An 18,290-nucleotide genomic window follows, 5' to 3' on the forward strand; every position below is an offset into this window, starting at 1 on the left:
AAAAAAGCTTTACACTGTATGAACAACCTTTATACTACTTTAGGACAGTTTTAAAAAGTACGAAAATCTACACTGCTTAAGGAAACCTCCCACAGCATAAAGATACATTGAAATGCACAAAGAAACTTCACACTGTATAAATAAACTTTTACACTTTTACACACCATGACACACCTTCTAACTGCACAAAGAGCATTCATATGAGTACTCCAAGATCATTTACACTAAGAGAAAACTTAATGAACTCTGAAAAGAAACTTTACACTGCACAAAGAATTCAAACTCTCCAAGAACCTTTGCATAAGACGAAGAATCTTCACACTGCATAAAGATACACTGGATGGAAAACCTTTACAGAAAGAACCATTACACTGTCCAATAAACTTAATGAACTCTGCAAAGAAACTACACTGCACAAAAAATTCAAACTCTCAAAAAAACCTTAACACACCAAAAACCTTTACATTGTATGAACAACATTTATAATACTTTAGGACAGATTTAAAAAGCACAAAAACTACACTGCATAAGAAAACCTCACACTGCATAAAGATCCACTAGATGCAGAACCTTTACACTCCACAAAGAACCTTTGAACCTTCAGACTGCACTAAGAACATGTATACACTGAACGCGACAAAGCGATCATTGCAAATCCGTTTGTTCTTCATGTGAGAAACAGCGCGAGCACTCGAAGTACGTCAGAAATACAACAGGGCATTAGTTTACTGTCAGGAATTTGTTGTGTCACGTTGAACCGTGCCGCATCCAGTGTAGACAGCATTACTGATTACTGATGATGGATTCTACTTGCTTTTGTTGGTGTTACACTGCACAATAAACTTGTAGAACTCTGCAAATAAACTTTACTCTGCCCTCAATACTAAACAAAAACAACACATAAAAAAAAAAAAAAACAACAACAAAAAACTAGTAACACAAAGAACCTTCACACTGCATAAAGATTCTGTTCACTGTATGCAGAAACTTTACACTCCACAAAGGAACTTTGACAATTATACTTTACACTGGACTTGTACTTTATACGGAATGAAGAATTCTTTACACTGCTTTACATTAAGAGAAATCTTTTTAGCTTGTGTAGAACCTTTACACTACACGATAGACAAACAGTGCAATCTTTACATGCACATTTTGTTAAACATTTACACAGAAGAAAAAACACACTGGATGCAAAAATCTTTACACTACACAAAGAAACTTTACATTACACAACACACTTTGGAACTCAGCAAAGAAAACTTTACATTGCATAAAGGAAGTATACATAGAAGGAACTTTGCATGGCATGGAGACAAAATATTACACAGCATGACATACAGTTACACTGCACAAAGAACTCAAACTCTCCAAAACAACCTTAAATGGATAGTTCACCCAAAAATGAAAATTATCCCATAATTTACTCATCCTCAAGCCATCCTATGTGTATGACTTTCTTCTTTCAGCCGAACACAATCGGGGTTGTATTCAAAAATATCCTGGCTCTTCCCAGCTATGTAATGGGATTGAATGGTGCCCGAGTTTTTGAAGTTCCAAAAAGCGCATCCATTCATCATAAACGTAATCCTCCCGACTCCAGTGGGTTAATAAATGCCTTCTGAAGTGAAGCGATGGGTTTTTGTAAGAAAAATATCCATATTTCAAACGTATGCAAGTCGAGTTACGGCGTAAGAGTGACCACTGAACCGACGTATGATGTATGATGAAGGAGTAGTGTAAGCTTAGGTGAGAGTGGACACTTCTTACGGTTCAAACAAATAGGGCTGTGCAACAAACTCAAGCTACTCTTCTCTTATGTCGAAATCCTCCAACATTTCTCTTTAAAAAATTGTCATTTTAGACTTCTAATTCATGACCGGTGTTTTGTTTTGCTCTATCCTCTGTGCCTCTGTGTTCGTCAATCTGTCACGCGTCAGGTCAGAGATCACTCTTCTGCTGGAACTAGACTCACATACGGCCAGTGCCAGAAGCCAGTGATTATAGTTTATTAAGTTTTAAATATGGATATTTTTCTGACAAAAACCCATCACTTCACTTTAAAAGGCATTTAATAATCTACTGGATTACGTTTATGATGGATTGATGCACTTTTTGGAACTTTAAAAATGTGTACACCATTCAATTCCATTACAAAGCTGGGAAGAGCCAGGGTATTTTTAATAAATCTTCAATTGTATTTGGCCGAAAGAAGAAAGTTATACACACCTAGGATGGCTTGAGTAAATTATGGGGAAATTTTTGGATGAACCAACCCTTTAACATAGCAAGAATAACATTTGCATAACATGAAGAACCTTCTGCATACAGAGCCTATATACCTCAAACCAGCATCAGTTTGGGCTGCTCTACAAAAAATCACCAGCTGATTTATGGGGAGGGCAGCAGAGCTCACCTTCAGAGTTCACACTTCATAGACAATATAAAGTGGATTGTCATAAAATTCAACTAGCTGTAATGAGGCCGAAATGAGATCATGATTTATTCAATCTCTTGCTCTTACCTTAAAGCTGTATTTTTCAATAAATGCCATACTCTCTGAAGATTGCTATTGCGTAATGAACTACCACTAGTGTACTCACCTCTTTTGAACCACTGCTGTTTTGAGCTAGTTTTTATACAGTAAACTGTAGCATTTCACTAGGGTCTGAACATAGACTCTGTTTACAACACATCCAGTGTGTGCTTTAATTCAGAGCTATAGACACAAGAGACAACAAGGATCCATTTTTAAACAGCAAGTATATAAAAAACAAGACTTTTATGGCTCATTGCTCATTCCAGCACATGAGGAGAAGATAAAATGGATACTGTAAAAGCCTAAATCTTTCACACAACTGCTCAAAAAAGCCAGTGTTCCTTAAAAAAAAAGTTCATGAGAACAGTGTATTAAGTTGACAAACATCTTCATAACAGGGTGATTTAAGGTAGCAATCCATCTTGTTGACCAATTCAAATGCATGGATATTTAATTTGTATAACTTAATTTATACATCTGCCACTATTTGCTTTGGGCTTTTGTGGCTTAGAGGATAAATGCATCGATCCACAACTGCACATTTAATTATTTGTCCAGTAAATCTTTGCTTTGAGTTCTGGGTTTAGAATGGAAACATTTGTTTGCATTTTGTTTTGTGGTTTAACAAGACTGTGGGTCTGACATAAATTCCAGTGTCAGATCGCCACTCATAATAACACAAACAAAATGACTCCTCCTTGACCAATGGAGATGCTTCATCTGTATTAGATACATCTCTGACACAAGTAATTTCATAAAGTGGTGGGGACAAAATAGGCCAAGGAAAAATATAGTCAATGACATCTATGGATTGAGTTCTTTGGACAAACTTGATGACATGTACCTGCCCAGATTGTTATTCACTACATTACACAACATTTTTGTCAATGGTTTAAGAGTGGAAAGGTGTAGTTGAGATGAAACTCACCAGAAATGATTGGGCTCTGCCATTGAAAGGCGTGGGCTCTGTGAAGAACTCTGTGTCCTGCACAAGCCTCCCGTGACCCCCATATTGCAGCTCGTCCGAGTTCAGTTTGATCTTATATCTGATACGAAACATGATCAAGGAACTGTAAGGAGACTCTAGTGAAACGCTCTTTGGTCTTGTGACATTTATCTCTCTCTTATTCTTTCCCTCTCTCTTGTCAAGAGTAGCCCAGGGACAGATGGTTGGTTGGATAATAATAAACGCATGAAATGTGATGGATGTCTGTGCTGTTGAGTAACAGCTCAAAACGAGAGGGAAGCCACTAGACAAACGACACACAAGACATGGATCTCTATCTGCATCTCTGAGGTTAGACACATGCATATTTGCAGTCACGAGAGACCTCTAATCAATGAGGAAATGCATAGATAAAATTATGCATTTTTACTAGTGTAGTCAAGACCGCCTAATCCGAGACCAAGACGGATGTATGTTGAGACCAAGACAAGACCAAGACTTTGAGGGGTTGAGACCAAGTGAAGACAACCTAATCTGAGACCAAGACCAATGTATGTTGAGACCAAGACAAGACCAAGACTTTGAGGGGTTGAGACCAAGTCAAGACAACCTAATCCGAGACCAAGACCAATGTATGTTGAGACCAAGACAAGACCAAGAGTTTGAGGGTATATGTTACACTGAAGACTAAAGTAATGGCTGCTGAAAATTCACAGGAATAAATTACTTTTTTAAAATATATTCAAATAGAAAAAAGTCATATTTTACAGTATTACTTTTTACTGTATTTTTGCTATCAATCATAAGATAAAACAACTTGCCATTTATTGTTGCCTTTTTTTGATTTATGATGAATAAAATGAATGCTAAATAAATAATACCAGAAGTATATTAGTCATGGAGTGTTTTGCAGCAGTTTTGATGATAAATCCCAGCTAAGTTTTAATTTGTGACCTTGAAATCCTGTTACAAATAATTGAATCATCAGTGGCCCAATGTTTAGTGGCTCAAGGCCCTTGCTAGTGCCTGAATTCATGTATACCACATACTGATTCATGTCACAGGGAATTGGCAGGGAGCATTGAAGCGATGATTGTCAGCAAGTATGTTACGTGTCACAAGGACATTAATTATTATGGCTAATCTTTAGTCAAGAGTTTGTGTCTAAGGAACATATCTCACCCTTCTCTTCCCATGGAGACCCTCAGGCAATCCTCCAAGCCTCCCGCTAGCTAACGTAATCATTAGATACAGCATAATTTACCCCCTATCGAAGCTGTGTTGGTGTGCATGTGTGTGTGTTCACAGTCAGACAGTGTGTGAACAGGCTCCACACGAAGCAAGTGAGACCACTCTCTCTAAAATATTGCATTATGGGAAGGGGAAATCTAATTAAAATACTACAGGTTAGTGCATTCTTATTATCAAATGTCCCAAATGTAAAAGTCACATAAAGTGCAGTTAAAATACGGCATTGTGCAAATGAAATAACACTTCAGCTTAGTAAGTGTGAACTGTTACCTTTTTTGGTGTGAACAAATTATATTTAATCGTGTTGAAAATGAATGCGTAGATCTGAATTGAAAAGTCCTGAAGGGCAAAGTAGAAAAAAGTGCCTTTTCTTATATTAATAATATATATTTTATGCTGGGTCAAACATTATAATAAAACTGAAAAAAATAAATAAATAAAAAAATTCTGCATAATTTCTGCATATATCTTCAATGCCTGAAAGGGCAACACATATTTAAAACATATTATTACAGCTGTTTAGCATACTTTGTCAACTTTTTCTTTTCTTTTGGTCAAAAGAAGCCCTGAAGGTCAGTGTCAAAATAATTAAATAATTTAAAAAAATAAATAAATAAAAATAAAATTGGCAGAAGCTAACTGTCTAACAATTAGCATGAATAAATTAATCAGAATCAATACTTCCAATTTGTGAGTCATTTCACCGCTTCCTGTTAAATGCTACAACTGAAAAATTATTTCTGATATTTGACCGCTGCTGAAGAGGTGAAACATTTTAAACAATGGAAAATAACTTGTAAAGAATGCAATAAAGGATGTTTTACGATGACTAGATGAATATATTCTGTGCCTTCACAGGCTTACAACACAATACATTTTAAATCAGCGGTTCTCGACTGGTGAGTTTTATGGCGATGCTCGTAAAAGCTGCCAGCTGCTGTAGAGATTAGACGAAGTCAAACACGTTTTTTTAATTGTGAGCTGGATAAGAAGGGCAGGTGGCAAACTTATTCTCATTAAACCAGGAAATCTGTACTTCAAAAAATTATGGATCTGATTCAGATCCGACTTCCTTACTCCCAAGAGGTGAATCCCACTCCTCCTCCAACCAACAAACAAACAAAAATCTCACGGAGGAGGGAAAAAAGCATCAGGTCCAGGAATTGGCAAGCACATCATTTTGGAGAGAGATTATATCCACCGACTTGCCATGATAGTTTTAAAATCGGCAATAAAAACGCAACGGCTCTGTGTAAAATTGGGGATTTGAGAGGGATTGTAGTTGAATCCAGTAAACAGACCACAATGCCATGTGCGTGAGCAGAACCGCACCTTCCCAAGCAACCCCGCGGCTTGATTTTCAGAGAATTTTTGGCTCTTAGGGGAGGTTGGTGGGAAAGCAATCTCTTTACTTTCTTGATTTTAGTTTTTTTTTTCTTGCATGCTGGCATGCATTTCCAAATCTTCTCCTGCTCGTTCTGTTTTTTCCTCTTTCCTACTCTTCCCCCAGTTGTTTGGAAGGGAGCTGATTTCTCTCTACAACCCACTAGCTCCAAACGGAGGATGATAGTTTCCACCAGGCTCCACCACTGTCCACGGGAAGGATTGAGAGATTTTTGGTGAAGGTATCGGGGCTTCGCACCACAGGAAGCACTCTGGGAATCAACACAGCCGTGGGCCATTCACCTAAATTCCTTGAACTGTAGAAAATCTAATATTCTAAATCTAAAATCTATACCCACATAACCTTCTCTCACTCTCTCCCTCTTTATCTGTTTGAAAGTTTTCTCCACCACGCCGACTCTCTCATTTCAAACACAGCTTATCGTTTCACTCTCTAGCCAATTTGCCCTTTTTTTTTTTTTTGCTTCTAAAGGCTTTTTTCCAATACTTTAATTCTGCCCTTAAATCGTCTCTGTTGAAATGTTGGAAAATGTCCAGACTATAACTTTAACAGCCCTGGAAGCTCTTGTTTCATAAGATTCATGTCTGCTTTCATCTCAGTGTAGATAAACAATTTAGTTACTTTCATTCTATGGCTATGCAAATGTCAATGTGCCAACTCTGGGTTCACTGTGTGAATGAGAGTAATGTTTGAGTCTTATGATAGCATCTACAGCTTTAATTAATCATCATTAAATCAACATTAGACAATCCAATCAATCGCTCTCATCTGTTTTGTGTCCAATTGTTTTTTTGTTTGTTTTTTAAAGGCTATGTTTAGAATGGAATACTAGCATACTGCTACACTCAGTGTACTGATTACTATTTGTTATAATTGTGAATGTGAATGATGTACGTTTCAAACTGCCATATATTACAGAGCTCCTAAGGGGCATGGTGATGGAGAAAAAAAAAAAAAAAAAAATGAAATGAAATGGGAGGAAAAATTATATTTCAATGCTTTTGCATTCACTCACAAACTTTTGCATTCTCTCGCAAAAGTATTGCGTTCCCCCAAGATAATAATAATGATAGTTTTTTTTAAACTATAATTTCACTTTAGGGGCTCTGTAGTACATTGCTGTCACATGACCATTTTAAAAATGTTTTAAAAAATAAATAAATGGTTCCTTTGCAGTTTTAGCTGTTGCAATACTTTTAAGCAGGAGCCTCCAAACTCAATCCTGGGGGGCCACTGTCCTGCAGAGTTTAGCTCCGACCACAATTAAACACACTTGAACCAGCTAATCAAGGTCAAACACTAGAAACTTCTAGGAAGGTGTGTTGAGGCAAGTTGGAGCTAAACTCTGCAGGACAGTGACACTCCAGGACCCAGTTTGGAGACCCCTGCTTTTAAGCAATTTTTGACCAAATATGGGCATAAAAGCAGTACACACTCTAAAACAGGGGTCTCCAAAGTCCTGGAGGGCCACTGTCCTGCAGAGTTTAGCTTCAACTTGCCTCAACACACCTGCCTGAAGTTTCTAGTATGCCTAATTAGACCTTGATTAGCTGGTTGTGGTGTGTTTAATTGGGGTTGGAGCTCAAATCTGCAAGGCAGTGGCCCCCCAGGACAGCATTTGGAGACCCCTGCCTTAAAATGTCTCATAGCAACAAGTTTAATGGAAAATATTGATATACATATTTATATTCATATATTTATTTGAATCTCCCAGCATGCCAGAGTCAAGCAACATGGGCACTGCCTACTGACACTATTATTAACTATTTTGAATAAAATCTTCCAAATACTGTAACTATGTATTCCACATACATATTTTACAGTTCTCAACATTTTAAGGGATAGAAAATTAATTTCAGCAACATACATAAACTTCTGTAAATATGATAAATTTTTCTGAATGTTGCATAAATGCAAAAGTGGGTGTTGGTGGTCAAGTATGTTTAAAGGCCCACTGAAGAGGGTCGGCACGCGCAGCATTATTTAATGTGTTGATTTAATTTAAACTGAAACAGGAAGACAGGGCGATATATCGAAGAGCCCCGGCCATTTTTTTAAAATAGCCAATAGCGTTTCATTTACGTTATAGCTCGGCCAGAGCCGTTAGACTCTGTAAAACATCAGTCTCCTTCTAATCTCTACCCGTTTCTCCTCGTAATGTCCTTTATATCATTTATATACAGCAATTCAAATGGGTCCGATACCTTTTGTGGTCTGCACCGACTCGCGCATATGATCTGCTCTAGAGAGCATTTGATTGGATAGAAGATTTGACAAGGAACTGAAGTGTGATGTGATGTCATGAAAATCCGTGATCCATTTTAACGGAAGTGAGAGACTATAAGTTGTGAATGCTTATATCTCTTAAATGTGAATTTTGTCATTGTTTTGAAAACACCAGCTTATTCATAACCTTAAAGGGTTAATTCTGTCATTTATTACTAACCCTCATGTCGTTCCACACCCGTAAGACCTTCATTGATCTTCGGAACACAAATTAAGATATTTTAGTTGAAATCCGATGAATCAGTGAGGCCTTCATAGGGAGTAATGACATTTCCTCTCTCAAGATCCATTAATGTACAAAAAACATATTTAAATCAGTTCATGTGAGTACAGTGGTTCAATAATATTATAAAGTGACGAGAATATTTTTGGTGCACCAAAAAAACAAAATAATGACTTATTAGTGATGGCCGATTTCAAAACACTGCTTCATGAAACATCGGAGCATAAATGAATCAGTGTATCGAATCATGATTCAGATCGCGTGTCAAACTGCCAACGGCTGAAATCACGTGACTTTGGTGCTCCGAACAGAAGATTCAATACACTGATTCATTTATGATCCGATGCTTCATGAAGCAGTGTTTTGAAATCGGCCATCACTAAATAAGTTGTTATTTTGTTTTTTTTGGCGCACCAAAACCATTCTCTTTGCTAAATAATATTAATATTGAACCCCTGTACTCACATGAACTGATTTAAATGTTTTTAGTACCTTTATGGATCTTGAGAGAGGAAGTGTCATTGCTCTCTATGAAGGCCTCACGGAGCCATGGCATTTCAACTAAAATATCTTAATTTGTGTTCCGAAGATCAATGAAGGTTAACTAACGAAGATTAACGTCTTAAGGGTGTGGAAGGGCATGAGGGTAAGTAATAAATTACAGAATTTTCATTTTTGGGTGTACTAACCCTTTAAAATGTATCAGTTGGGGGGGGAGGACAATGCAAATGCTTGGCTCTCACAGCCAGGGTTCATGTGTAAATATATCTATATAACTAAATATAAATATAACTTTATAATAATGAGTCAAAAATGAGATACAAGAGTAGCGGTGGTATATGATTTCAAACACAGCCAGAGAATGAGACTGAGCCCAAGGCACTAAAAAGCAGAGATTACAGCATGTATTTGTCAAAGTAATTAATGGCATTGTTTCAGCTTACTGCCTGTAAACTGGTTTGAGTGGCAGTCATTGAAAATCCCTCATGCGTGCCCCTACGAATATGTAACATTATACAATCTGTAGCCTTTAACCTCAACTTGGTGCATTAGTCTTCATGAATAATGCAGAGAAAAGTTTTCCAAGTGTGAACTAAGTCCTGCCATCCTGTATACAGCTCTCTGAAACTGAATGGAAGATGGTCCTTTGTCTCAGTATCCCAATCGATCTGTAGATAACTTGCCCCCGGACACGTTTTAACTGGGGAACCCTTAAGTCTGCTGTAGACCTGACTGCACTCTACACTTCTCTCTATAGGGACAGAGTCTGGAGGACTTATTTCCTTTTATGCTTCTCTGCAGAGTGTGGTTACACTTGGTAAATGCGACTTACAAAATCAAACAAAGTTTACTGAGAAATCAAGAACAAAGTGTGTATGGAAACCCAATAAAAGAAACACTGTAAAAAGGTATTATTAATAATCTTAAAATCAAATAATAAAAATATATTATTATCTTCATTATCAGTCATTTTACTTAATTAACCATATTTTTTCTTAGAGTCCTGTATATAACAAAATAAAATAACTAAAAACTAACTAAATAAAAACAAAACAATCAAACAAAAAAATAAATATTGAAGAGAAGCCATTTCATTTAGTTATAGTTTTAGGGTTTTATTCATAAACAAAATCTATATACCTATTTATCCACCCAGCCAACTAAATAATAATTTTTTTTTTTTTTACAATTATGCTTAAAATAATAATAAAAAAATAATTAGCTAATGGGATTAAAAAAAAAAAAAAAAACGCAGTTATATAGCACATGAGCTCATCCAAAAAAAAAAAAAAAAAAAAAACTTATTATCTATTAAAACAATTTATGGATTATCTGTCAAAACAATGGAGGGCACTCTCTGCTTTTGGAAACAAACATCATTTTTGCAGTTCTTTTTGGTGTCACCAGTGGAGCAAAACTATGAACATGCTTTTTTTTTTTTAGGTCTTTCTACAAGGCTTTGTTGATTTTAGGCAATTCATTCAATATGTCCTATGGGAAAATCACCATTCTGTACAAACCCTGTTTTGTGACTGTCCCTACCCATCCAGCAGAAAGCATGGCTGTGATCACCTATCAGAAGCCGGCTTGAGCCAGCCACGTTCTTATTGACCTGTTCGATTGGCTGAACGTCCCCTCCGCACTTCATGGCCCTGGAGACCGGAAGGATCGATATTCTCCCACGAGGTGAAATGATTGATCGTCCTCCAAGACCTCATCCCTGCTTTCCCCAAAACAAAACACTCCAGCAGAGGAGAAATCTGGCATAATGATCAGGTTTAAGCGATTAGTAACGGCTCCAGTCGGTCAGCAGCACAGCAATGGGAACGAGGGACAGCAGATAGGAAACATTACTAGACCTCCATATCAGGGGTGTGTGTCACTGTATTACGCAAGAGATATAATGAGGATGTGACTCAAAGCATTTCAAAGACAGATCAAGCTGACATCCTGGTGGGATTCACACTTCAACATCTACAGTATCAGTGCTGAGAGTCAGAGACACAGGACAGACCGTCGAGAGAATCTACTGGCAGGTCAAAAAAAGCATAACGCCACTTGAATATCAATTTCATTTCAAACTCTACATTTAGGTTTATAGCTTCAGGGTGGAAATGGAGGAATTTTTTTTTTTTTTTTTTCACAAAGCCCACATGGACTCTGGTTAAAGGCAAGGTTTTAATGAGAAGAATACACTGGCAAACACAAAACGATTAGGAGTTCAGGGAGGTGCACATGGGCCATATTTACTGTTCTTTCCACCGGTCGTGCACTTCTAACACCCTCGTCTCTCATCTTCAAAGCTCAACGGCTGGTGGCATAGAAAGAGGGCTCCCCCCTCATGCGCAAGACACAGAAAGGGCAGCGGCAGGGGCTGGAGGAAGCCTAAGTGGCCCTGGCTAAAGGGTGTCTTTATTCCCCGCCAAGCGGGCTCGCTGCCTGGGCCATGATTAAATAGAGGCCCTGGTGGGAGGCCTTCAGCTGGTGGAGCTCATCTCCGGCAGCTCCCCGCAGCCCTTGTTCTCTGAAGAGGAGACCAGGGGGTATGAATGGAGCTGCTGGGTGGGAGAGGGCCTCTGCTCTGGGTTTGCAATAATGAAGGGTTGCTTGCTCGAGTCTGGAACTGCTGGAGAGTGCATTAGCAACACGGTTCAAACTAGCCATTCAGCACGAGTAGCTCTGTGCCTTGCAGAGGTGTTTATTACTTGACAGTGGGGGCATTTATAATTGAGCTTGAAAATTGTATGTAAGGTTAGGGCAAGGCTGAGTTTCCAGAGATGACAAAGCTTGTACTGCAAAAAAAGAAAGAAAGAATTTTTTTTTCTCAATTTCTCATGTTTTTTTTTTTTTTTAAGAAGTCTCAGTCACCAAGGCTGCATTCATTTGATAAAAAAAAACATTATCACAACTTAAAAGTTTTCAATTTTAATATATTTAAAATAGGGCTGTCAAACGATTAATCGTGATTAATCGCATACAAAATAAAGGTTTGAGTTTGCATAATATATGTGTGAGTAATGTGTGTAAATGATATGTATATATAAATACACACAAATTAATGTATATATTTAAGAGAAATGTTATTTATGTACAAAAAAAGATGTATTTATATATAATATAAATTACATAAAAATATAAATAAATACATATACTTGTAAATATTTCTCAAATATATACATGGATGTGTTTGTATTTATATATACATAATTACACACAGTACACCCACATATATTAGGCAAACTCAAACTTTTATTTTGTATGCGACTAATCGTGATTAATCGTTTGACAGCCCTAATTTTAAAATGTAATTTATTCCTGTGATAGCAAAACAGCATTGTATCATGCGCTATTGTTCTATTATACCAGTGCCTCATTTCCTGTGAGTTTAAGTTGCTCTGTTCCTGTTATCCATCAATCAATCATAACTTTATGGAATTTATCTATAACCATTCATCAAATTCTAACATAACGGAGTGATTCTGAAAAGAAAGAAATTATGTTAAATATTGAAACCGCCAGTAGGTGGCAGCAATTCAACGTTTTAAGGAGTGAGCTACTTAAATCGTTCATTCAAGCCAATTCGTTTAAAATTCAGATTAATTAAGGAAGAAAACAAACACTGATGTGAATACTTTTGTCATTGATAACTATTGAAAAATGAAGTAACAAAACAGACGGCTGTTTTGGTAACTGCATACAGTTACACTGATAGTTATGGCTAAATTGCAATGGATTAGATAGCTAAAATATATGTGGAGTGTTACAGCAAACTATGCCCCTGCATGTCTGTGTTCAACTGCGGTGTGCGTGAACTCGCTGTCGGAGAGAAGAGAGAGAAAGTGCTGCCGGTGTATGGATACCTATGATGAATACTGTAGAAAAGCAATATTAAACTGTTTAACATATTTTAATAGAGAGATACTTTTAGAAAAATTCTATTTTGGGAGCACTGTTAAGAAACCTCAAACCTGAAAGATTCAGGGCTTTTGGGAAAACATTCGGGGCTCCAGCCCCCTTAGCCCACCCCTAGCGCCGCCCCTGGTGTTTGTTATGTTGAGACCAGCCTCACCAGTCTTTTGGTAAATCGCTCTTGTGATTTTCTTTGGATCTGACTTTTGCATTTTGTTGTCCTTTGGAAGTTTTTGGTAGTTTTACCTTTTTGGGAAACATCATTTACCCTTTGATGTTTCTAGACCCTCTTTTGGATTTTTTGTATTGACTCCTTGGAACAATTTTTGGAGATTCTGTTTGAAATTACTTTATCATTTTTTGCATCGACTTTTTAGAACTATTTGGACTTCTGTTTTGGAATTACTTTCTGGACTAATTAAAGAGACATTAAGTTTATTCCCTGACTGAGTTCTCATTTCTGCAACTGGGTTCTCAACCTTCTCCTACATTCAGCCCTCACAGCCTTGTTCTAACCTTGGTCTTTACATACAGTCTAGAGTGTCAAATGATCCTTCAAAAAACGTTATAATATGCTTGGCTACAACTTGGCAACTACCAATGTTAAAAACTGCTTAATGGTTTTTAAAGGGTTGTGTGTGTGTATGTGTAATATATATGTTTACAAAGAAAAAACAAAGACAAAAATATTGATAGTTGAAGTGAAAAAGTCTTTCCCAAACATAACCACAACACGTACAGTGAACCTGGAGAGAAACAACTTTGTATCAACTGATACAATTCCAAACTTTTCCATTTTGTAAGAAAAAGTCTAGTATTTCATGATGTATAAAACAAAAATAATATTGTCTTTTTCAAATGATCTCACTTGGCATCAAGCAACAATATTCTCTTAGTATCAGCTGCGACCTTGCAATGTACACGTACAAGGTTGTCTTTTTACTTATTTATCAAAACGTTACCTGGCAAAATATGCCTCTTAAGCAATCGTTGACTATCACAGAGTAGTATCCCTGTCCACTTCCCTTGACTGTGAAAGAGGCAAACTAAGAGCAAAAACACATTGAATGAAACATAAAAGTGGAAAGAGGTGCAGGGAAAGCTCTGGATATACCCCTACAATGCATTATCGATCATGTTCACTTTTCCTGAAGCATCAAGACTGCAGAAAACCCCTTGCAGGAAGTCAAGCCTCCCCCAACACAGAGCTCTGTTCTTGGGGGCAAAATAAACAGATATATATATATATATAAAACTACACTGATTACATGAGCCACAGTGATAGTTACCTTCTCAAATTGATGTTAATGTAGTTTGTGTTGTTACAGGTTGAGGAGTCAAGACTGATCTCACTAGATAGTCTCTCAAATTACATTCATGTTTAAACAACGTGAGAGGGGGATCCTGGACAAGTTCAAGTCTTTCATCAGATTGAAAAAATATGCCAGTGTTGGTTAATTATCTTTTTGATTTTTTTTCTCTGCATGTTTAGTATATTTAGTAATCAAAATAACAATCTTTTTTTTTTTTTTTTTTTTACTTTTTTTTAAATAAATCTAAACGAGACTGATCATCAATTTTTTTGTTCTGCAAATTGTTATATTTGTTTATAAAAAGTTATTATTATTATTATTTTTTTTAAATCAATAAGATTCTTACTAAAATCATCTGGTCTACTACACATTCTTTTTAACCAACACTTTTGGTTGTAAGGAAGACTGTTCTTTAAGGGATAAGAGTCAGCTCCTCAAAGCGTATTGTGAGTGGTAGATTTCTTAAAATCCAAGAAACTAATTTTGTCAATGGCGTGCATGGTGTGTACCACAAGATATTTATTTCAGCCTTTGTTCAGTATCTCGGATGCTTTTCTGCCTTAAAGGTGCAGTAAGTGTTTTTTTTTTGTAAAATGCTGTTGATATTTGAAATCACCAAAACAAACAAGTCCCTACCCAATAGGATCACACCCCTATCTTGATGTCTCCACCCTCACAATCACGTAGACTCTATGCAACACTGGCAATGTCTATGACAGAATCTGCTGTGCTTGCCGCAGATGGTGTGATGTCTCTTTATCATAGCTGAAGTGAAGAAAATAAATGGAAATTAACAGACAAGGGAAGATGACATGCAAGTTTATTCAAGCAAAAGACAGCATATCTTAGTTCTGTGAAACACAGCAAAAACAATGTTACTCATTTATAAAGAAGAAATAAAGTAACCTCAGCATCTGTTTTCAGGCCTTCCCACTCCTTAAAGGGGTAGTTCACCCAAAAACGAATTTCTTCTGCTGATATTTTAAAGAATGTTGGTAATCAAACAGTTAGCGGTAGCCATTGACTTCCATAGTTGGAAAAAAAAAATACAACGGATGTCAATGGCTACTGTCAATATTCTGATTTCCAACATATTTTATAATATCCTCTTTTGTGTTCAGCAGAAGAAAGAAACTCATACAGGTTTTAAACTTGAGGGTGATTAAGTGATGACAAAATTTTCATTTTTGGGTGAACTATCTCTTTAACATCTCTCAAACTCTGGGAAGCTTCTCCGATATTAATGCAGGTCGTACCTGATTGAAACCTTTTTAAAGTTATTTTCCCCTGGCCTTTTCCTCTTTTGTATTTTCTCTGCAATCTCTCTCTTATTATAGTCGTTCTTCTAATGGCTGTCTTGTGCACTGAGCTCTCTCTCCTCCCCCATCATGAGTGTATACACCCCTTACTGCCGACTGGCTACAAGTGTGTCATGGTGCTCGGTCCGATACACTTTTCAACAGCGTTTTTCAAAAATCGCTTACTGCACCTTTAAGTGATGTCTCAGAGGATGTTTATGTTACCTACCTGAGGATTCTTATTATGGTCTGTTATTTACCTTGTGCCTAAGCTGTTACCAGAGACTAAAAGACTCTACGAGGGAAGTGTTTACCTGTAAAACTTACTTCTTGCTACTTGCCTGGATAGTGATGTCACTAACCCGGAAGAAGCTTTTTGTAGTCCCTACCAGACATTTGTTGTAGTCCTTAAAGTGTCATGAAACCCCAAAACACTTTTTTTGAGATGTAAACAGATATGTATAGGCTGCACATCATTGAAAACACTAAAGGTACTCATTAATGTTATTCATATGTGAAAAATAGTTATTTTTGCATTTTTTCAGAGCGATTTCTGTCTTCCGGTTTGAAAAGCTGAGTCGGAGCAACGTCACAAAATCTGACGTAATCATGTACGTTCGGACCAAGTATGGGCAAGGTCAAACATGCTGACGTAGACCGTTTCGAGCGATTCTCAACATATATTCATGACATAAAGCTCATTTAATCAAAATAACTGAGCTGTAGTATGCATAAGAATATAATTGCGGTATTATGCATGAGGAAGTATCACTTCTCTCACCTCTGTCTCTTGTCATTCAGAGACGTATCGTTGCTGTTCGTTTCCTCAGTGCTTCAACACAATGTGTTTTCCTGAGACGTGACCAGAGCAGAGGTTTGTGTGCATGTGGATTGTTTTGCTGTAATCTACCAGCAAAAATGGAAAGTATGTTTGCGTGAGATCGCATTACAGCAGAGAATTCAAATGTCACAAAAGTGCGGCTCATTCAGCTCTGCCTGCTCTAGCTGCGTTCACACATTCTCCTGCACCAAACATTAACCAGCACGGTGTAGTTATGCACACATATTTCATCAAGTCTTCTTCAAATGAATTAAATGAATATGAATTATATAAAATGAATTATACTTTATTAAATAATAAACTGGACACTGATACATCAGCCTGTCTGAACACGACGACACGATTATTCTAATAGACAAATTAGCCCTATTCAATATTCTTTCACATTTCTCCCTTGTGCTTGGGAGTTTGTTGTCATATTTTCCATGCTCATATATTAATATTCATTATTCTGTATAATGAGTGTGTTCTATGTCTGTGCTTCATTGGTTGTTCTCTCCCCTCTTCTCCCCCTCTACACTCCCACTTTTCCAGAGCTTTACACGCCCATTTTAACAGACTTTTCTGAACTTTGAGGTGTGAATGACCAGGGTAAAACAGGGGGGTTTCATGACCCTTTAAACAGAGAATTCTCTAAAAGAAAATATCTCCCTTTGCATTGAACTTGTTTGAGCATCATAACTTTGCAAACATTGTTTATACTCTAACAGCAACATTACACACTACAGTTAAAAAGTGAAATCATAATCAACCACCCCTTTAATAATAATAATAATAATAATAATAATAGTAATATAATAATAATAATAATAATACAAACATGTGTTTTACATTTTTAAAAATCCTTCACTTTAAATTTAGATTAAGTTTAAATTACATTTTGAATCTCAGATTTTCAGTGTGCTCTCAGACTTTTAGACCCAACTGTACGTTCAATTAATTACACATGAAACATTTTCTGGAGTTCTTTGGAAGTTTTAACAAACACTGTGCCTTTAATTGCCCCGATTTCTGGCTTAAAGTAATTTTGTTTTCTGCTACATGCTAAAAGCCCTTTCTAGCAAAAACAACAATGATATTGGTTTCATCTTTGTGGATTTTAACCAGGCTAAGGCCTTCTCTTCGGCGCGTGTTGATGAGTGAGGGTATTTGTGTGAGCAAATACGTGCGAGTGGGAGATGTTTGATGAGCCATAGTTTCTCTCGTTGTAGGGTGTCTCGTTTTCTCATACTAATTGGATTCTCCGTACAAACACAAACTCCCATTGGTGCAACCTGAATGCCCCAAAACAGCATCACATGTGCACACCCACGCACATACAAAGCCATGAACAGCTCATTTTGTGTGATGAAAGTAACCTATAGCATCTCTGCAGCCAATTAAATGTGTTTTCAAGACTTGTCAGATTGTTCTCCCCTCCCCTTCCTCCCTAGCGTACAAGCTCATCTTTAAGCATCAATGGGAATGTGTCACAACCAATGGCAGGCCAGCCTCTAAAGAGCCATGAAGGGTTGAAAGACACACACACACACACACACACACACACACACACGCGCGCACACGCACACACACGCACGCACACACGCACACACACACACACACACACACACACACACACACACACACACACACACACACACACACACACACACACACACACACGCACACACACACACACACACACACAGAGGTCTTACATTGTAAAACATTGAAAACACACACTCTCAGTCTCATCATGCATATACTATATGTGGCTAATGAATTTCTAATAAGTGCCT

General features: G+C 37.2%; 1 protein-coding gene across 1 annotated transcript in view; it reads right to left on the reverse strand.

Moving 5' to 3' along the window:
- Window positions 1-18,290, reverse strand: part of gbe1a (glucan (1,4-alpha-), branching enzyme 1a) — a 193,540-nt gene that overhangs the window by 18,991 nt on the left and 156,259 nt on the right. The window contains exon 15 of the mRNA XM_067397121.1: window positions 3,468-3,585. Coding sequence (XP_067253222.1) covers window positions 3,468-3,585 — 118 coding nt within the window. The remainder of the gene's footprint in view (window positions 1-3,467; window positions 3,586-18,290) is intronic.

This window comes from Chanodichthys erythropterus, chromosome 10 (genome assembly GCF_024489055.1).
Source record: "Chanodichthys erythropterus isolate Z2021 chromosome 10, ASM2448905v1, whole genome shotgun sequence".
NCBI classification, from domain to species: domain Eukaryota; kingdom Metazoa; phylum Chordata; class Actinopteri; order Cypriniformes; family Xenocyprididae; genus Chanodichthys; species Chanodichthys erythropterus.